Here is a 22,637-nt window from a genome sequence, read left to right as displayed (position 1 = left end):
ATCTTTTATTCTAAAATGTATGAAGAATATATACACATTTACTAACCTTACCCCCAAATCTTTATCTTAACCTAACCCCCTAACCTTTATCCTAACCTTACCAACTAACCTTTATCCTAACCTTACCCCTTAACCATAATCCTAACCTTAAACTACTGTAGTGATCTAACCTTAACACCTTTAGTTGCCTAACCTTGCCCCCTAACATGCCTTTAGTTGCCTAACCTTGCCCCCTAACATGCCTTTAGTTGCCTAACCTTGCCCCCTAACATGCCTTTAGTTGCCTAACCTTGCCTCCTAACATGCCTTTAGTTGCCTAACCTTGCCCCCTAACATGCCTTTAGTTGCCTAACCTTGCCCCCTAACATGCCTTTAGTTGCCTAACCTTGCCCCCTAACATGCCTTTAGTTGCCTAACCTTGCCTCCTAACATGCCTTTAGTTGCCTAACCTTGCCCCCTAACATGCCTTTAGTTGCCTAACCTTGCCCCCTAACATGCCTTGAGTTGCCTAACCTTGCCCCCTAACATGCCTTTAGTTGCCTAACCTTGCCCCCTAACATGCCTTTAGTTGCCTAACCTTGCCCCCTAACATGCCTTTAGTTGCCTAACCTTGCCCCCTAACATGCCTTTTGTTGTCTTACCGGAATATTAGGAAGCGCTGTGCTTCCCTCCTTGTGCATCCAAGTTTGGGCATCAAAGTCACCAACACAAAGGTGTCGCTAAAATGTACAAAATGCATTTCTATATGTTTTCAGTCAGTAACTGTGAGACTGTTGTCCACAATAGATATTCAGTACTTTTCTACAGTAGTTAGGAGGGGTTTTTGTTATATAAAAAAAAACTGTCACCAGAAGAGTAGTGACGTCAAAGTAGATGTGAAAGACAGAATGGATCATCTAATAGAGACATGCCTCCATTATTCTTTCATCTTGGCGAGGCCACTCTGGTCTGATAGTGCAAAGTGAATAAGTATCTTCCAGCATTGTGTCCCTGTTTCCTCCCTCTTCCACCCTCTCATCCCTCCTCCCCCTCTGCCCTCCCTCAGTATTGATTCCTCCATGAAGGGAAAGTCGTTCACCAGTGGTCATTCCCAAGAAAGCATGAAGCCTAACAGCACATACTGAACCCCACACACACAGGCTTGAAAAGAGAAACTGAATTAGCACTTCACCTCACAAACACTGACAGGCGGACTGCTCGCTTCAGAGAGAGGCTGCTTAACCAGCATCTCTTCATTCTCTCAACACCTCTGAGATGCAGCGCCACAGTATCCAAAATCATCCCAGCCACCGGAAAGATGAGAAGCTCAATATGCTGAACCTTAACCGGTGCCTGGAGACCTACTTGGGCTACGTGAGGCTGCTGGAGGAGAATGAGCTGCACAATGTTTTTATTGTATGCTGCAAACCCTTGTGAGTACAGCCATACACTACTGTTCAAATGTTTGGGGTGACTTAAAAGTTTCTTCGTTTTTGACAGAAAAGCAATTTTTTTGTTAGTTAAAGCAACATCAAATTGATCAGAAATACAGTGCAGACATTGTTAATATTGTAAATGACTATTGTAGCTGGAAACGTTTGATTTTTAATGGAATATCTACATAGGCGTACTGAGGACCATTATCAGCAACCATCACTCTTACGTTCCAAAGGCACGTTGTGTTTGTTAATCAAAATGACTCATTTTAAATGGCTAATTGATCATTAAAATACCCTTTTGTAATTATGTTAGCACAGCTGAAAATTGTTGTGCTGATTGAAGCAGCAATAAAACTGATCTTCTTCAGACTAGTTCAGTATCTTCAGCATCAGTGTTTCTGGGTTTGATTATAAAGAAACAAGAATAGGCAAAGAACTTCCTTCTGAAACTCATGCTATTCTTGTTCTGAGAAATGAAGGCTATTCCATTTGAGAATCTGCCAAGAAACTGAAGATCTCATAAAATGTTGTGTACTACTCCCTTCACAGAACTGGAGTGATGGTAGCTGATAATGGGCCTCTGTATGCCTATGTAGATATTTTATTGTAAATCTGCTGTTTCCAGCTACAATAGTGATTTACAACTTTAATAATGTCTTCACTGTATTTCTAATCAATTTGATGTTTTTTTAATGGACAAAAGATTGGCTTGCCTATAAAAAAAAAAAAACAAGGACATTTCTTAGTGACCCCAAACTTTTGAACAGTAGTGTTTATGGCAGCCATCTACAACACCATTTCCAAAAAAGTGGGAACACTGCGTTAAAGGGCAAATAAAAACAGAATGCAATGTGTGCTAATGTATCCCTATATTTAATTGAAAATATTACAAAGACAACACATTAAATGTTGAAACTGAGTAATGTTATTGTTTTTAGAAATGTTTTATTGCTCGTTTTGAATTTGATGCCAGCAACACGTTTCAAAAAAGTTGGGACAGGGGCATGTTTACCACTGTGTTGCATCACCTATTATTTCAACTCTGTACATTTTGGGAACTGAGGAGACAAATTACTGTAGTTCTGAAAGTGACATTTATTCCCATTCCAGCTTGATATGGGATTGCAGCTGCTCAACAGTTTGGGGTCTTCTTTTTTATATTTTTCGTTTCATAATGCGCCAAATGTTTCCAATATGGGACAGGTTTGGACTACAGACTGTTCAGCACCCAGACTCTAACTACGGAGCCATGCTGTTGTGATACGTGCTGAATGAGAATGTGGTTTGGCATTGTCTTGTTGAAATAAGCAAGGCCTTCCCCGAAAAATATGTCATCTGGATGGCAACCTATGTTGCTCCAAAACCTGTGTATACAGTATATACTGTAACCATGTGAACACTGGCAATGTCTTTCAACATTGAGCATTATAGGCAGCTAGGCAGAGGAATAAATCAGAGGGCTACTGAACAGGGTCAAAACTACAAACTGAATTGATGTGATCCATCACAATTACATCTTTGTCGATAGAGAAGTAGTGTAAATAGATTGTAGTCCAAATACAGTATTACAACACCATCAAAACATTGCTGGATTCCTTGAAGTTGGATGAGTACGGCTGAGTGGTCATAAGAGACTTCAAAATGGTGGAATTCTTAATGGGTCTCAAAGGCGGTTTTACCAAGTTTCCTTGCTGTCTTTGTCTTTGGAGGAAGAACATGAAGAAAGAACATGAAGCTCTAGATAAAGAGTTGGCAGCCTTCAAGTACCTTCAAGACAACTTCTCTAATTTATAAACACATTTTATTGATTGATTGATCACTCCTAAAGAAGATCCTGGAGTGCAATGAATTCCCCAAGAAGCTCACTAGTAAGGAGAAAGCAGCTTGGAATAGCTTTGTCGCAGTGGTACGGGGCTTCCTGGGGAATCACATGGCCAAAAACTGTATGGGGCTGGTTAAGACTCAATGGGGTGTAGGATGTCCCTGAAAGTCCATATTCATGATGCAAGGCGAGCGCTTCCACCGAGATATACTGGATTTTGAACGCCGCTACCAAGGACAGTATAACCAGAACATGATGGAAGACTATTGGGAGCTGATTCATGAAAGTCATTTGCAGTACAATCGTAGAACTCGGAAAACTACTCACTATTTTGTAGTCATTTTTCTATTACTTTAGTATAAACATCTGTTCATTTGAAGTCATTTGAGTTTTTTTGCCACCAATTTGCCGGTTTTCTCATTGGAAATACAGTGGATATAAAAAGTCTTCACACCCCTGTGAAAATGCCAGGATTTTGTGATGTAAAAGAATGAGATGAAGATAAATCATGTCAGAACTTTTTTTCAATTTTAATGTGACCTATAATGTGAACAATTCAATTGAAACGCAAACTGACTACTTCCTCCCCTTTGTTATCCATCCTGCTTCTTGTTGAAAATGTTCACACCCTCTTTTATGGTAAACAGTTGTTACTACCATGTTAAATCAATCAGCAGTATAATTATGGATGGTAATCATATATTTAACAGTATTGTTTTGTACATAAGCATTGCAGACAATATAAATGGAATTCATGCCATGAACCAATAACTATGGTGCACTCTGTGTATTAATGTAGTTTTTTAAATGGATTATGAAGTTATGTTTCATTGGAAGTTATATGCGCCTAGATCAATAGAGAGCAATAGGAACATCTGTGTTTAGATTTTCTCTTTCAGTAGGTTGTGCTCTGATAACCACAGGAATGGTTATCATTGACCATCTAGCATGGGGGTTATCGTCTTAGAAACAAGATCTTTGCGAGGTAGACACACCCTTCAATGTATATATCAGCTTGTAACCAGCATTACAGTGATAATGTTTCGGACATTCATTGAAATAGGACAACTCTGCTGCATTATTCCAATAAATACAGAATGTATTTTCTCCCTTGATTTGTGCAGGTTCTCTATCATTTAACCACTATACGTAGCCGCTAAATTCTGGAAAAGGGCTGATCTGGACATGGATTGGTGTTGAGATGGATTAACTTCTGACAAGGTACTAGTAAATAACGTTTTTCTCCTCTCTGGTGGTGTGGGATCAATAGGAAAAAGGAAAAACAGTTCATACTGTACATTTTAAAGTTTGTGGAATTGATCATTTACATTTTCTAATCTTACAATGCAAAGGTATTGCTAACGTCTTGGTGCCAGATATCACAGCACAGCACACCTTCAGAGGTCTAGTGGAGTCCATGCCTCAACGGGTCAAGGCTGTTTGGGCGGCAAAGTTAGGACCCAGACAATATTAGGCAGGTGGTCATAATGTTATGGCTGATCAGTGTATTTATATTTATACAGCTCTGTTTTCTATAAGTTATATATATATATATATATATATTTCTTCAAATAAACACTAAGAGTTTTGCACAGTACTGTACATACTCACAGACACTGAGGCCTACGATGGCTGAAACCAAAAAGACACAAAGAACCCCCAGACACACTGCCACACCACGACAGGGCTGAGAGTGGGGCGCAGGGCTGTTGTCCACTAGGATTAGGGGAGAAACAAGTAAAAGAAATATAGTCACTTTATCAGCTTAAGGATACATTGTAATGGTAAAAAGCATTAAGCAAGTATTTGATGACGATAATATATTTAAACAATAGATGGTGATTTCCATGAGTTCCTCTCACAACTTACTTCCTGTGGCAGGACTTTGTTGAGTGGGTGAATTGCCCTTAGCCTTTAGCGAATCATACACTGTTTTTTTCTCTTTGTTCTCTGTGGAAAGGAGGACATAAAAAAAAAAATAATAATCTGTGAAATGTCATTAATGTCACCAGGAGATACTAAACATCCATCCATCCATCTTCTTCCGCTTATCCGAGGCCGGGTCGCGGGGGCAGCAGTCTAAGCAGGGATGCCCAGACTTCCCTCTCCCCAGACACTGCCTCTAGCTCTTCCGGGGGAACACCGAGGCGTTCCCAGGCCAGCCGGGAGACATAGTCCCTCCAGCATATCCTAGGTCTTCCCTGGGGTCTCCTCCCGGTGGGACGGGACCGGAACACCTTCCCAGGAAGGTGTTCCGGAGGCATCCGAAACAGATGCCCAAGCCACCTCAGCTGACCCCTCTCGATGTGGAGGAGCAGCGGCTCTACTCTGAGCTCCTCCCGGGTGACCGAGCTTCTCACCCTATCTCTAAGGGATCGCCCAGCCACCCTGCGGAGAAAGCTCATTTCGGCCGCCTGTATCCGGGATCTTGTCCTTTCGGTCATGACCCAAAGCTCATGACCATAGGTGAGAGTAGGAACGTAGATTGACTGGTAAATCGAGAGCTTCGCCTTGCGGCTCAGCTCTTTCTTCACCACGACAGACCGATACATCGACTGCATTACTGCAGAAGCTGCACCGATCCGTCTGTCAATCTCCCGTTCCATCCTTCCCTCACTCGTGAACAAGACCCCTAGATACTTAAACTCCTCCACTTGAGGCAGGCACTCTCCACCAACCTGAAGTGGGCAAGCCACCCTTTTCCGACTGAGGACCATGGCCTCAGATTTGGAGGTACTGATTTTCATCCTCACCGCTTCACACTCGGCTGCAAACCGTCCCAGTGCATGCTGAAGGTCCTGGTTAGAAGGGTCCAACACGACAACATCATCTGCAAAGAGCAGAGATGAAATTGTGTGGTCCCCAAACCTGACACCCTCCGGCCCCTGGCTGCGCCTAGAAATTCTGTCCATAAAAATTACGAACAGAACCGGCGACAAAGGGCAGCCCTGCCGGAGTCCAACATGCACTGGGAACAAGTCTGACTTACTGCCGGCAATGCGGACCAAGCTCCTGCTTCGGTTGTACAAGGACCTGACAGCCCTTAGCAAAGGACCCAGGACCCCATATTCCCGAAGCACCCTCCACAAGATGCCGCGAGGGACACAGTCGAATGGCTTCTCCAAATCCACAAAACACATGTACTAAACATGATACTAAACATAATATATTGAAATCAATGTGATTCAGCAGGTAGATTAGCCAAAAATATAAACACATATATATATATAATTTCAGGGGTCATCTCTACGTGGCTGGATGCCACAGTCATGGCCTGACTGCAGAGGTGCCTCCTAGTGGAGTCTCCACCTGTCCTGGCACCTTGTCCTGCCCCCGGGGGCGGAGCCAGACTAGGCATCGGCCTAGTGGAGCCTCTTGGCGTCTCTGCCTGCTTACGTTTAATTATCCCCAATCGAAGGCAGCTGCTCCTTATTGCCTCTGACTGGGAATCCTATTTAAGTTGTACTTTTGTCGGTCTTGTATGTATCAGTTGCGGTTCGACTCTACTTTTGTTGTTTTTGGTTCAGTTGTAAGCCATGAAGGAAAACAGGATGATTCCCTTAAACCCTGCGCCTGCCTCCCTCTGCACCGTGACAACTAAAGTTTGTTATGACGGCAAACTACCATCAGACTATCAGTCAGTCAAACTCCAATGCTTGTGAGTTCAAATGCTTGCTATCGCTTGCAAATGCTTGCAATCTTGGAGGTGAAGATCCTGGATGTGGAGGTCCTGGGCTGATGTGGTTACACATGGTCTCCGGTTGTGAGGCTGGTTGGATGTACTGCCAAACTCTCTGAAACGCCTTTGGAGACGACTTATGGTAGAGAAATTAACATTAAATTCACAGGCAACAGCTCTGGTGGACATTCCTGCAGTCAGCATGCCAATTGCATGCTCCCTCAAAACTTGTGACATCTGTGGCATTGTGCTGTGTGATGGAACTGCACATTTTAGAGTGGCCTTTTATTGTGGCCAGCCTAAGGCACACCTGTGCTATAATCTGCTGTCTAATCAGCATCTTGATATGCCACACCTGTGAAGTGGAGGGATTATCTCGGCAAAGGAGAAGTGGTCACTAACACAGATTTAGAAAGATTTGTGAACAATATGAGAGAAATAGTCATTTTGCGTACATAGAGAAAGTTAGATCTTTGAGTTCAGCTCATGATAAATGGGGGCAAAAACAAGTGTTGCATTTATTATTTTGTTCAGTGTACTTGCAGTAAGTGTGTCAAAGTTAATGATGCCCCATGAGGAGCTTGGTGCTTGTAATGCCAAGGTAGTGAGTTTGATGGGGGAACCAGTAGAGGTCTAGTATGAATGTGTGCACTCAGTACTGTACATCAATTTAGAATTTGTTGTATGTTTTCTGACACTTGACAGCCAAGGACAGGCAAATCTTGAAGTGTGTTGACATTACCTCAACTTTGTCTTTCTTTAGAACTACATTTTCAATCCAGCTGGAGCCATCCCAAGGCCATGTTTACCACTGTGTGGCATCCCCTCTTCTTTTTATAACAGACTGCAAACGTCTGGGGACTGAGGAGACAAGTTGCTCAAGTTTATGAATAGGAATGTTGTCCCAATCTTGTCTAATACAGGCTTCTAGTTGCTCAACTGTCTTACGTCTTCTTTGTCGCACCTTCCTCTTTATGATGCACCAAATGTTTTCTATGGGTGAAAGATCTGGACTGCAGGCTGGCCATTTCAGTACCCGGATCCTTCTTCTATGCAGCCGTGACATTGTAATTAATGCAGTATGTGGTCTGGCATTGTCATGTTGGAAAATGCAAGGTCTTCCCTGAAAGAGACGACGTCTGGATGGGAGCATATTTTGTTCTAGAACTTGGATATAACTGTCAGCATTGATGGTGCCTTTCCAGATGTGTAGGCTGCCCATGCCACACGCACTCATGCAACCCCCATACCATCAGAGATGCAGGCTTCTGAACTGAGTGCTGATAACAACTTGGGTTGTCTTTGTCCTCCTTAGTCCGGATGACATGGCGTCCCAGTTTTCCTAAATGAACTTCAAATTTTGATTAGTCTGACCACAGAACACTTTTCCACTTTGCCACAGTCCATTTTAAATTATTCTTGGCCCAGAGAAAATGCCTGCGCTTCTGGATCCTGTTTAGATACGGCTTATTTTTTGACCTATAGAGTTTTAGCCGGCAACGGTGAATGGCACGGTGGATTGTGTTCACTGACAATGTTTTCTGGAAGTATTCCTGAGCCCATGTTGTGATTTCCATTACAGTATCATTCCTGTATGTGATGCAGTGCCGTCTGAGGGCCCGAAGATCACGGGCATCCAGTATGGTTTTCCGGCCTTAACCCTTACGCACAGAGATTGTTCCAGATTTTCTGAATCTTTGGATGATATTATACACTGTAGATGATGATAACTTCAAACTCTTTGCAATTTTTCTCTGAGAAACTCCTTTCTGATATTGCTCCACTATTTTTTGCCACAGCATTGGGGGAATTGGTGATCCTTTGCCCATCTTGACTTCTGAGAGACACTGCCACTCTGAGAGGCTCTTTTTATACCCAATCATGTTGCCAATTGACATAATAAGTTGCAAATTGGTCCTCCAGCTGTTCCTTATCTGTACATTTAACTTTTCCGGCCTCTTATTGCTACCTGTCCCAACTTTTTTGGAATGTGGAGCTCTCATAAAATCCAAAATGAGCCAATGTTTGGCATGACATTACAAAATGTCTCACTTTCAACATTCGACATGTTATCTATATTCTATTGTGAATTAAATATACGTTTATGAGATTTGGAAATTATTCCATTCCTTTTTTACTCACAATTTGTACAGTGTCCCAACTTTTTTGGAATCGGTTTGTAGAAAACATCCTCAAAATCGTGAAAACTTTCCATTTTATGTTTTGATGAAGTAAAAATGCATCTAACCATTGATTACCATCCAGATCATGGGAATGACGTGTCCCATAAGGCCTGTCTCGTGGAATCCGAAGGCCCAGCAAGTAGAGCAATGCCTCGTTGAGTCTGAAGGCCCACCAAGCAAAGTCTTAGTCCTGTCACAATCAACCTACACAATTAACTAATTACTTTCACAGCAAATTTCATGTAAAAACTTAGGTATTGTAAATCAATTTACTTACCTCCATTTTACCTCCAGTTGAAACAACAAGTTATTTGTTTGGTTCCTTCTGCATTTCAGAAAACAGGGTTTATAGCACTACATTGTATTTGAATAACATTGCATTTCATTGCGCTGTACTTGTAATGTTCAATGACAAGAAATTTGAACCAATTTTTTTTATTATAAACTAAATGCAACACATTGACATTATGCCACCACACCAAAGTGTTTCCCCCATAATAAAGTTAGAACTTATAGACTACCCTCAATTAAGAGTAAAATAGAAGCATTAACTAAACACAGTTAGTTTAAAGTTTAATCAAAGAACCAGTGTTGTGGTAAATTACTTGAAATAAAAAAAAAATCTGTATTTAAACAATTTAAAATGTATTAGTATGAAGACATTTATGCAGTCAATATTCAGTATGTTAATAATTCCAGTACTATTACCTTGTGTGAGGAACAGATGTTCCTTTATAATGTTCCTGGAAAGATTTGCATGTATGATGTACACTTTTCCCCAGAAGCTGTGTCAATGTACAGCAGCTAGCTAGTTGGGAAAACACTAGAGTGTAATGAGACAATAAGGCAACTAGGTCCAAGATCCATCCAACACAGGACTGTTTTTTCATTACCATGGTTAATTACATTTAATCTATTTTACTGTCTCCAAGCCTGTGTGAGTGAGGATTTGCTGTGAGGCTGCTTGCATTAGTGTGACAACTAGTGAGTGGTGACAGACTGTCATTGACAGACACCCAGATTCAAATCTCCACCTGTATATTATAATAATTATTTGTATATGTTGCAGTGAAGCTACTGAAACAGCCCACCAAAGATTAATCAAACAAACATCCCCAAACAAAACACTTCATTGTATCTTTATCCTGTTTTTAACTTACACAAGGCAGTTTGATGTAGTGAGCTATTTTTTAAAAGTAGTTGACTACATTAAGTGAGGAGAGAATGACAGAATGAGACGTTGTTTCCTGACATGTCATAATATCGACCTCCTCTCAGTCACGTGTCCATTCAGTGAAATTGTTGTCTGTGACATTGTCACAAACCATAAGAAAAGCAGAAGTACCAATATAGGTGTAACAGGTATATAGGATGAACAGAACAGAAATCTACATAAACACTGTTAAACAAAAGTCTAACGGATGGAAGAAGAGCTAAATTATTCTACAGTGGTTTTCAAAAATCCCATTGTTTCTTTACAGAATGGTGAGTATTGGCTTTTATATTTTATAATATGTGTCACTCTTTTATTTTCATGTCTATACAAGCACTTCATCTTCACTGCCTCACTGAACACTCAAATATTTTATTTGAATCATATTTGTTTTTGTAAATATTCAAGGATGATAAAAGCAATTTTTTATGTTATGTCTCTATACTAAACATAAATATAAAGCAACATTTAAATTGCAGGCGCTGTGTTTTGGTCTCATTAAAATATCCCAATAAATGTTCCATGTGCAAAAAAAGCATATTTAGCTTACATTTTGTGAAAAAGAGATGTTTCGGTCCGTGACCATTTCTTTGTCAAGAGAATCCATCTATTTAACAGATCCAGAAGCTAGTTAAACAGCATGACCAATACCCAGGTGCACTTTGTGCTGGACACAATAGCAGTTTAAAGTTTTGGGGGAGCATGCAATTTGTCATTGCAATGTTAATGTTACTACCAGTTCAAACATTGTTTGAGAATTTGAGAGTAGATACAAACGGCATCAAAACCATGTAACCTTGCCTGCACCGCTCTTTAAATCTAGCCTCGTCACCTACGAGATTGCCTGAGACCAGGCACCCAGACAGCTGATGACATTTGATTTGAAATCAACAGCACCGCTCAGGAATTACATTCATATACAAATAATTCACAAAACACGATTGAAAGGAATCCGACTGCTGACAGTGAAAGTAATCGCGGTTTAAAATTCAGTTACATATTTATGTAATTCCTGCGATGTCGGGTTATTTGAAATTGTAGGTTTGTACAATCAAATGATTTATACACTAACTGTCAGAAAAACTTTTCTGGGTTGTTGTTTATATTTTTTTTGTCAGCGTACATGCTGAATAACATTAAAAACTAAATGTGATTTGTGATGGAAAATGTACTGTGCCCAAATAACATTGTTATTGTTAACGTGCCCATTTCAAGAGAAAAAAGAGGAAGAGACAGTATATGCTGCGATAAAGGCTGAGGGAAGTTCATCCACTCATCAAAGTCCTGCCATAGGAGGTAGGTTATGATATTTGCATACAGTTCATTAACATTATGTAAATGTAACCTTACTGTATGCTGACATAGTTACTGTATTTGTAATACTTGTTTCTCCCCTAATTCTAGTGGACAACAGCCCTGTGCCCCACTCTCAGCCCTGTCGTGGTGTGGCAGTGTGTCTGGGGGTTCTTTGTGTCCTCTTGGTTTCAGCCATCGTAGGCCTCAGTGTCTGTGAGTATGTACTTTATCATGTGGAATTTGAAGCAGTGCAGGTCGAAATCAAAGAGCATTTTCTTTTTTTTTTCTTACAGTCAGCACTGAACTCTCAGAGCAAAAGCAGTATCTGATGAATCTCAACAGCAATCTGAGTACAGCAATTCAAATTTTGCAAAGTAATAATAGCAATATTAGCACTGCAAACCAAGATTTAATGTCTGACAAAGAAGAGTTGACACAAGAAAGAGACAGACTGAAGACAAATCTTCAGGTCATATATCTGCTTCATGATTTTCCTGTCAATCAATATTGTTCCAAAACGAATGGAAGTGGTAAGCCTTCTTTCTTAACTTACAATACTGTACTAGTTAGATATGACATTTTAAATACACTACTCAAAAAAATTAAGGGAACACATATCACACATCGGGACACAATGATTGAAATATATTAAAGATCAAAATCTTTACTGTACATTGTGTAATTCGTTGAGAACAAAATTTTCCCACTTACAAAGCATGTAGAAGTCTGTAATTATTATCATAGGTACTCTTCAACTGTGAGTGACGGAATCTAAAACAAAAATCCAGAAAATCACATTGTATGATTTTTAAGTAATTAATTTGCATGACATAAGTATTTGATACATCAGAAAAGCAAAACTTAATATTTGGCACAGAAACCTTTGTTTGCAATTACAGAGATCATACGTATCCTGAAGTTCTTGACCAGGTTTGCACACACTGCAGCAGGGATTTTGGCCCACTCCTCCATACAGACCTCCAGATCTTTCAGGTTTCGGGGCTGTCGCTGGGCAATACAGACCTTCAGCTCCCTCCAAAGATTTTCTATTGGGTTCAGGTCTGGAGACTGGCTAGGCCACTCCAGGACCTTCAGATGCTTCTTACGGAGCCACTACTTAGTTGCCCCAGCTGTGTGTTTCGGGTCGTTGTCATGCTGGAAGACCCAGCCAAAATCCATCTTCAATGTTCTTACTGAGGGAAGGAGGTTGTTGGCCAAGATCTCGCGATACATGGCCCCATCCATCCTCCCCTCAATACGGTGCAGTCGTCCTGTCCCCTTTACAGAAAAGCATCCCCAAAGAATGATGTTTCCACCTCCATGCTTCACGGTTGGAATGGTGTTCTTGGGGTTGTACTCATCTTCTTCTTCCTCCAAACACGGCGAGTAGAGTTTAGACCAAAAAGCTCTATTTTTGTCTCATCAGACCACATAAGCTTCTCCCATTCCTCCTCTGGATCATCCAGATGGTCATTGGCAAACTTCAGATGGGCCTGGACATGCGCTGGCTTGAACAGGGGGACCTTGCGTGTGCTGCAGGATTTTAATCCATGACGGCGTAGTGTGTTATTAATGGTTTTCTTTGAGACTGTGGTCCCAGCTGTCTTCAGGTCATTGACCAGGTCCTGCCGTGTAGTTCTGGGCTGATCACTCACCTTCCTCATGATCATTGATGCCCCACGAGGTGAGATCTTGCATGGAGCCCCAGACCGATGGAGATTGACCGTCATCTTGAACTTCTTCCATTTTCTAATAATTGCGCCAACAGTTGTTGCCTTCTCACCAAGCTGCTTGCCTATTGTCCTGTAGCCCATCCCAGCCTTGTGCAGGTCTACAATTTTATCCCTGATGTCCTCACACAGCTCTCTGGTCTTGGCCATTGTGGAGAGGTTGGTGTCTGTTTGATTGAGTGTGTGGACAAGTGTCTTTTATACAGGTAAAGAGTTCAATCAGGTGCAGTTATAAGGGGAATGAGTGGAGAACAGGAGGGCTTCTTAAAAAAGAACTAAAAGGTCTGTGAGAGCCGGAATTCTTACTGGTTGGTAGGTGATCAAATACATGTCATGCAATAAAATGTAAATTAATTATTTAAAAATCATACAATGTGATTTTCTGGATTTTGGTTTTAGATTCCGTCTCTCGCAGTTGAGTGTACCTATGATAAAAATTATAAAAATTACAGACCTCTACCTGCTTTGTAGGTAGGAAAACCTGCAAAATCGGCAGTGTATCAAATACTTGTTCTCCCCACTGTATGTATCAGAGAATAAGAAATTATATGCAATCTAAGAATATTAGATTAGGCTATTACAATATAAACACGTGCTTAATATTGCTAAGCAAGTTATCCATATAGAACAATAGTAAAGAGTAAATTCTAAGTGAATATTAGCTAAATAAAGTGTCGGTATTAAAGAAACATGAAAATAAGGTGCAACAATTATTTTTTTATTTTTACAAATGTACTGACATTGCGACTTGCAAAGTTTAAAGAACAGGATGAGTTATCTGGCACATTTGCCTCTAACATTTCTCTACTGGAATTTTTCCTGTCACATGACACATAGGTTACACTGCAACACTTCCTGTCACATGACAAAAGGGCTGCATTCAAACTGATTCTCATATTCCTAAACTTTACTGGGACCTGAACAGGGTGACACAACAAACCTTGCAACAGCATGTATGGATGTGCCATCCTGGTGGAGCTGGACGACCTGTGCAATCTGAATGGGTTGCAGGTACCACCTCATGCAACCAGTAGTGACAAGGACACTAGTAAAATGCAAAATTAGAGAAGAATCAGTCAGGTAGGATAAAGAGAGAGCAATTGTCTGTGTCCACCACCTGTACAACCATTCCCTTTTGTGGGTTGTCTTGCTGTTCCCTCTCCAGTGCACCTGTTGTCACTTTCATTTGCACCAAAACAGGTGACAGTGATTCACAATAGCTTATGCTTCCTAACTGGACAGATATACCATGAAGTTTAATTCACCTGGTGTTATACTGTGAGGATTATGTGTTCCCTTATTTTTTTGAGCAGTGTTTATTGCCAATTACAAGGAATATTTATTATATTGTAACCTGGTTTTAATACTATAATGTTCTACTTTTACAGTGACAAAGTGCAACCCATGTAAAGTTGGTTGGATGTTATTCCAATCTAGTTGTTACCTGATTTTATTCCCTGATGCATTATGGAAGACCTGGACTGAAAGCAGAGAGGATTGTAAAAAAAGAGAATCAGATTTGGTTGTTATTAGCAGTCAACCTGAACAGGTGAGATACAGTTTAACATTTTGAGTGACAGATTCATCAACATGCCAGAAAAACCCAATAGGAAATAGATTTAAGAATGTGATTGGCTTATCTCAAGGTAAACCAGTCCTAGCTGAAAGAGTTAACACTGCTACTTCCTGTTGTGTTTTTTCATTTGACCTGGTTACATTGATTGGATTAGAGGAAGCCTTTACACACGGTCTTCAACATACATGTGATCCTGGTTCATAAGGCCTTTCCAGACCCTTGACCTTTTTGTCTTTTCTCTTTTAGGAATTTATTTCTAACCAAACAAAATACTACTTTGATCCCTATCATGGGTACTGGATTGGCTTGTCTTACCAAGCTAACAATCAGTCATGGATGTGGGTGGATGGAAGTGCTCAGAGTCTGGGGTAGGCTCAAAACATTTTAATCAATGATAACACAATCCAAAAAAACTCTCTACAAATGCTGGAATATTAGCAAAACACCCCTTGTCTACTTCAAAATAACTTGTAGATACTATTAATTTCTCTGTGATTGTCAATATGAAGAAAGTCAAAAGGGGTGTTGAAAGCTTCTTAGTATTACACAATGCCTGGACATGTATAGGTAAAGGTGGGGTCAGGGGGGAGGGTACCACAGTATAATCTTGTGGGACCTAGACAAACATCTCAGCTGACAAAGTGTAGATATTGTGATCAACCACTTCCATGAAACTACACTCACATAAAAATACTATACAGGTAGATATTATGACAACATGCAATAGATATAATCTAACTTTAATAATTTATTTAATTCAGCCGTTCATCCATTGCATTTCATTTCACAGGTTTTGGAACACTACTGCAAAGAATCAGAATACTTGTGTGTTAACCATCCCAACAAATAAAACGTTGGCTAACTGGAACGCTCCAGGTTGTTCAATGAATAACCGTTGGATCTGTGAGAGTACCGCCTTAAACTGGTCATATTAAACATTATGCTTAATTCACATTACATTGAGCGGTCATTTCATTTAATCTTACTATAGATGACCCGTTATAAAGATAAATGTACACATTACATTTTTAAACACCAAATATTTCATTTTCCTAAATTGACCACATATAACAAGCTAACTCAATATCTTTGCATTGCAATGCAAAGTTTACATGATAAATACCACATATTGCTCATTTGAACTTCAAAATGCACACTACAAACTGTTTTTTTTTATTTTTCCTGATCCCACCTCATCAGACTGGAGAAAAAAGCAAACTATTAGTATCTTGTCAGAAGTTAACCTAACCCATCTCAACTTCAAACTATGTCCACATCTGCCCATCTCTTCCAGTAATTGGTTCATATCATGAATTCCTTTTTCATTGTCTGCAGTGCTTAAGTACAAAACAATATTGTCAAATACACGGCTACCATCCATAATTATACTGCTGATTGATTTAACATGGTAGTAACAATTGTTAACCATAAGAGGGTGTGAACATTTTCATCATGAAGCAGGATAGATAACAAAGGGGAGGAAGTAGTCAGAGAGCTGCGAATGGGCCTGGACCAGGAGGCAGACAAGGGCCCATCAGAGATGTGCTCATCTGAGAGAGAGGCACAGAAATGTTGTCTGATGAGGTCCAGACCATTGCAGTTAGCTATGTTAATAGAGGCTTCATCAAGTAAGTGCAAATAATATCACCATCATTTAAAATATCAACATTCATTTAGATAATATGTGCACTATACTTTACCATGAAGACAATATTAACAAGGTAACTATAGTAACCTTAGGATAGACTAGTGGTGTACTACTTTCTACCCTCCAAACCAACAGAATGCCCCCTGCTGGTGTACATGGGTGTGTGCAAACAGACCAGCAGGACAGTGCAGTGATACAACTGTATGTACACCCCAAGTTAGCTACAACAACACTGCACTTCATTCAGATTCTCAGGTAAACTGATCTGTTCTGTTCTGTTAAGGTCAAGGGGTGACCCATGTCATTGTGTTGGATGTTAGTTTTCACCTAACAGAGACAACAGTCTCACTTTCTCAAACTAAACCATTCTCCTTCAGGCCATAGATGAGATGTCATGACATCATTGCTGACAAATGACAGGCTTAGATCCACTGTTCCAAAAGGTTTTTCCTGCAATTCATTATAAATACTCTGGATATTTACAGTGATGTGGATAAAGACTTATGGCAAAATGCCCAATGCAAATCAGGGTATACCAAAATGTATTTTATTACAGCAAGTTAATTGTTCTTATTTATAACATTTCATTACAGAGAAAACCTATGTGGCAATAAAACATACATTCATGACAGTTGGTTTTTATGGACCACCTCTGATTGCAAGTGGAATAGAAATCACAGACATCTTTGATTCAGATCATTTTGATGGAGTGTAGGGTGTTTCGCCTAATGTGGAAACCATGTAGTTAACTACAACAAAACACTCAGCCTTCCAAAGGATCATTTTGAAAGATGTGTCTTGCATTGTTTGGTTTTGGAATAAATGGTGGTTATAATTACTGTGCTGTTTTTTAATGGACTAGCAGTCCATTTAAAAAGAATACCTACTTACTGAATATATACAGTAAGTATACATACTGAATAAAATACCATTAAAAAATACTGACTGGGCTCAGTGAGTCCTATTTTATACATTTGGATTTATGTTTCTTTTTTAAAGGTATAGAGCAAGCGTTATCAAACCCACAGTCCTCTACGGTCTGCTTGTCCTCCATGAGTTTCTTCTTTTTCTTTTTTATCTCCGGTTGCTCTTCCACAGTTTCTTTTCTCTCTGCTTTCTTTTTCTTTTTTGGCCGAGCAGCATCCACGGTTTCAGATGGAATAGCTTCAGTGTCTGTGTTTTCCATGCATACAGGAGTCTCCTCAGTCTTCTTGGATGACTTCTTTTTGGTAGTAGTCTCACTGTGTTGCAGATTGACACCACATATTTCTTCACTACCTCCTCTAGCCTCACAAGCTATATGACCAGCACTTTCATGCACATTTCCATTTATATTGCAGCGTTCTCCCTCTTCCACCTTCCTGTTTTTTAAATGTTTCCTCTTGGTTTTCTCTGCTGTATTCTGTTCTCTAGACATGAGGTCTTCCTCTAGAGGAATCCCTGTCAGCTCCCCAGCGTGCTCTTCTGAACGTCCCTTTTTCTTCTTCTTTTTAATCTTTACTTCCATGTCAGTCATTTCAGAGATCCCAGGTTCAACATTCTCTTCAGCCACATTCACAAGGTCACCGGAGTGATTCTTCCTCTTTTTATCCTTCTTCCCTGTGATCTTCCCCACTAGTTCATTCTCTGGTTCAGGACTCTGTGCAGCTGGCCGGGTCATGGTGGTGGTACTATTTGGTGCTGTGGAAACCTTTTGGCTCTTCTTGCCATACTTCTCCATGAACTCCTGTTCCTGCTGCTCCAGTCTGGCTAGCTTGGCGCTCATGGTTAGGCCGTGTCTAGCTCCTCTGTTGGCAACAAGAGCAGTGACAATGTTTACATTTAACCCACTAAAGTGAATGTGAAAATACATGGCCAGTTTCAAGACCTTTAACAGAGAAGCACATATTAAACCCTTCCCATATGTTCCAGATCACAATTTTAAATTCGTTGTCTATTTGACTTTCAATGGTTTCCCCTGGAAACAAACGGTGGAATAAAGTGTGCAATTTACTATTTCTTTATGTAAAAATTTCCATGGTTAGTTCCAACAAGTAAACACTAAGAAGTGATATGGCAGTTCTCTGAAGCCTACTAAATTAAATGGTGTAATTAAGCAGTAAGGCATAAGGGAGTGGCAATATATCACGGCTATGAGCTGTTCTTTTCGGCATAACACACCTCAAAGCTTTGGTATTTCGGAAATATACCACAAACCCCCAACACACAGTAGGTCCGCTCAGATGTGTTTTATTCCTTTTTATATATATTTTACATTTCCTTTCAAATTTGAAGATGTCACACTGGACTACTAGAGGTCAGGGAATATTCCTCTATTATTATCAGAGGCTAAGCAACACTGTTCCTGAGATGACAGAAAGAAGCTGCCTTCTGCACCGGAACGGTTGGGTATTGGTATGACACAGAGGCTATGCAACACTGCTGAACACATGTAAACACTGGGCCGAACACTTGACCAATTTGGTTTGACAACCCAGTACAAGAACATCCGAAAGGACAGTTTTTAGTAGGGTTGTAACAAATGGACAGCTTCCCTTAACACTGAAAACTAAAATACAGTTTCCATTAAAACAATAAATAAATCAAATTGTTGCATGTAGCTTTTTGTTGTTGTCTATTCACAGCGTCAAACGGGCACTATACTAAACACATGTTGGAGTGTCCTTGTGACACAACCACATAATACCAAAATGTAACATACGGTTCAGTTTAAAGTAAAATAATGCATGTGATTTTATTATCATATAGTACTTACTTATGAGCAGTGCGTCCTCCACAAGCCTTCATCAAGTCATCATCTGATAACCTAGTAAAAAGTTAAAGGCCAAAAACATATAACAAAGCAGCACTTGGGTAAACCAAGTCAACTTCATTTTGCATCATTAGAAATCACACAACGAACCTAATCTTTATACTGACACAACAATACTAGCCTTTCCAACCGATATTAGTTGACTGACATCTTGAGGCTTTCCTCTCTGTATGGATATGGTAGCGTGGGCAGTGAGCTTCTTACTTGGTGGAGCTAGAAAGATCCAATTTCCGGTCCTCGTCTTCAGAGCTACTGTCATCTGTACTGGAGGACTTCTGCTCCAGCCCTGCCAGGAGGGTGGCAGACTAAGAGGGAAAGACATATACAGCTGTACAGTCAATAGCACCAAGTACTGTGAGGTAGTCTCGTTACATGATCAAAGATCTTTGGCACAGCTATGGAAGTGTGTTAAAGTTCTATTGGCCCATCTGTACCTTGACAAAGGATCCATAAAGCTTTTCTCTACCCAGAGTGGCTTTCCTAGGCTTCTTGTTTGAGATCATTCCTTCTTCTTTGTCCTCCACCAATGTCTTCACCCGGACACCATTCTATAACAGACATATGGAAATATAAGCTTGTGTGTGGTACAGCGTAGTAGTGGAATATTGTGCCGGTGCTACTTAAAAAATGACCCACCTGGCCAGATTCCACTTCTAGGTTAGAAGCTGCCTTGTTGAAGACGTGGTCCCACCAATGAAAGGTGAACTGTTCCCCTTGGTGATGTCCCACCCCTCCCTTGTCACATTTGACTTTGACTTTGATAGCTTCCGATATACCATCCTCTTGCCGACCAAGACCTTTACCTGGAACAGTGAAGGGTCATATTACCTGCAGAGTAATAACATCACCTTTGGGGTATATTCACAAGCAACAATGGAAGTAGAAGTGGTGCTACATCCAATCAGCTAAAACTCAATGGCACTTTCTATGGCAGCATCTCCTCTGAGCTCAGGGTTCCCCAATTTAAGTGACCATTTGCCAAACGTTTTACTGTGGTTAAGTACTTGAACACAAATACAATCCCGTTTCCAAAACTGTTGTGAAAGACTGAAACAAAAACAGAATGCAAAGAGGTGTGAATCATTTAAACCCAATATTTAATAGAAAATAGTACAAAGACATATCAAAAGTTGAAACTGAAAAAAATCTATTGTTCCTTGAAAATATATGACCAATTTGAATTTGATGCCAGCAACATGTTTTAAAAGAGCTGGGACAGAGGCAACAAGACTAGAAAAGTTGTGTATTACAAAAAAAGAACCTGATGGAACATCTCACAACTAATTAGGTTAATAGGCAACAGGTTAGTAACATAATTGGGTATAAAAAGAGCTTCCCGGTGAGGATGAGTCTTTCAGAAGATTGGTTCACCACTCAGAAAGACTGCACGGGAAAATAGTGCAACAATTTAAAGTATTTCAAAAGAGTCTGGGGATCTCAATCTACGGAACATAATATCATTAAAAGATTCAGAGAATCCAGAAAAATCTCTGAATAAAAAGGCCAAAAAACAATATTGGATGGCCGTGATCTTCCGGCCTTCAGGCTGCAATGCATTAAAAACAGACATGATTCTGTAGAGACATCACTGCATGGGCTCAGGAACACTTCCAAAAACAACTGTCTGTGAACAGTTTGTCATTGCATCAACAAATGCAAGTTAAAACTCAACAATGCTAAAGAGAAATAAGATATAAACAAGATCCAAAAACGTTGTCACATTCTCTGCTCTTATAAGGAAAGGGACCATCCAGCTTGTTATCAGTGCACAGTTCAAAAGCTGACATCCATGATGGTATGGGGGTGCATTAGTGCACATGGCATGGGAGACTTCAACATCTGTGAAGGCAACATTAATGCTGAACAATGTATACAGGTTTTGGAGCGACGTATGCTGCCATCCAGACAACATCTTTATCAGGGAAGGCCTTGGCCTTGTTTATTTCAGCAAGGCAATGCCAAACACTTTCTGTATGTTTCACAACAGCATGGCTCCATAGTAAAAGTGTTGTGTTGCTAAACTGGCCTGCCTGCAGTCCAGACCTTTCACCCATTGAAAACATTTGGCACATTATAAAACAAAATTTAAAAAGAAGATCCCGAACTTTCAGAACCAGAGCAATTGGTCTCCTCAGTTCCCAAAAGCTTACGGAGTGTTGTTAAAAGAAGTGGGGATGCAACAGATTAATAAAAATTTCCCAGTCCCAAATTTTTTAAACAAATTGCTGGCATCAAATTCAAAAGGGTCTCTCTTTTACCAAAAACTATAACATTTCTCTCGTTCAGCATTTGATAGTCTTCGTACTATTTTCAATTAAATGTAGGGATTATTTGCACGATTGCATTCTGTTTTTAATTTGCATTTTATGCACCGTCCCAACTGTTTTTGGAAGCAGGGTTGTACAAACAATGATCGTGAGATGCTTTATCTATGCGGGATCAGCCTGTACATGGGCAGTAATAACAGATTTGATTGGAGATTACCTTGTTCCCATCCATGACGCATTAGCTGTTTCTCTGCAAAATTCAGTCCACGACTCTTTTCCTGAAAACCTTCAGCCATTTCTTTCTTTCCAATAAAAGAATAACGTGTTAGACTACCTAGCCTAGACCTTGCAATGCCTTACATGATTTCAGCTAGCACTGCTTTATTATAAACTTGAGAATATTACACTAGTTTCGAAAAGACAAAGTTTGTGTTTAGCTAGCCAGCTAACTAGGTAGTTTTCAGGAACATTGCAATGCACTACCGTAACTGTGCTAGCAATAATATTACAATATTTTGGCAATACAATCATAGTGACAACACAGTTAAAGTACTTATTTTACCTCTTGTATGATTACTTAAGCAGTTCCAAAGGGAATACTACGTTTCAGAATATCTACGGGAGACCCCAGGACACATGCGGCAATTTCAGTAAGCTGACATGACAGCGGAAGTGGCTTCACTTGAGATGTCACCTGATGAGTGTTCAACGTTAAAGATGTATGATTTAACGGGTTTTTAAAAGCGTTGATAAATAGTTTAAATACAGTAAACCTACGCTAAAAATATACTGTTTCCCCCGTGTTAACCTGCCCTAAAAGGCAATAGCAATAACATTGTCGATGACGTGGCAAGAAACCATTGGTTGATTCATAAGACGGTTGAGCAGAGGAACGTGACCATAGAACGTGACCTTAAACTGCAGTAAGGTAAACGTTCCCACTGTTTTAAGCATAGACTGTATAAATAAGGTTTTAAGTGAAAAACTAATCAA

General features: G+C 40.1%; 2 protein-coding genes across 3 annotated transcripts; one reads left to right on the top strand and one right to left on the bottom strand.

Annotated features, from left to right (window-relative positions):
• The first annotated feature begins 10,478 nt into the window (after nucleotides 1-10,478).
• On the top strand, nucleotides 10,479-16,080 carry LOC105031467 (CD209 antigen-like protein C). The gene is made up of 7 exons (XM_029115405.2): nucleotides 10,479-10,587; nucleotides 11,531-11,611; nucleotides 11,720-11,824; nucleotides 11,905-12,141; nucleotides 14,730-14,890; nucleotides 15,164-15,285; nucleotides 15,708-16,080. Exons 1-7 carry the CDS (start codon nucleotides 10,524-10,526, stop codon nucleotides 15,850-15,852), a joined length of 915 nt encoding a protein of 304 aa, XP_028971238.2. The 5' UTR covers nucleotides 10,479-10,523; the 3' UTR covers nucleotides 15,853-16,080.
• A 1,010-nt stretch (nucleotides 16,081-17,090) lies between these two features.
• gpatch4 (G patch domain containing 4) lies at nucleotides 17,091-22,391 on the bottom strand. Of its 2 annotated transcripts, none has more exons than XM_010905910.3 (7): nucleotides 22,207-22,391; nucleotides 21,862-21,946; nucleotides 20,014-20,180; nucleotides 19,812-19,925; nucleotides 19,582-19,682; nucleotides 19,321-19,371; nucleotides 17,091-18,352 (listed from the first exon to the last, which is right to left on the bottom strand). In XM_010905910.3, the coding sequence occupies exons 2-7, from the start codon at nucleotides 21,938-21,940 to the stop codon at nucleotides 17,527-17,529; spliced, it is 1,338 nt and encodes a 445-aa protein (XP_010904212.2). In that variant the 5' UTR covers nucleotides 21,941-21,946; nucleotides 22,207-22,391; the 3' UTR covers nucleotides 17,091-17,526. The 2 variants fall into 2 exon arrangements, with proteins under 2 accessions (XP_010904212.2, XP_010904211.2); XM_010905909.4 differs by having other exon boundaries at nucleotides 21,862-21,942.
• Between the last annotated feature and the right edge of the window lie 246 nt (nucleotides 22,392-22,637).

The sequence above is a fragment of the Esox lucius genome, chromosome 20 (assembly GCF_011004845.1).
Source record: "Esox lucius isolate fEsoLuc1 chromosome 20, fEsoLuc1.pri, whole genome shotgun sequence".
NCBI classification, from domain to species: Eukaryota; Metazoa; Chordata; class Actinopteri; order Esociformes; family Esocidae; genus Esox; species Esox lucius.
Note: the sequence above shows the minus strand (reverse complement) of the source record. Positions and strands in the feature narration are given on the sequence as shown.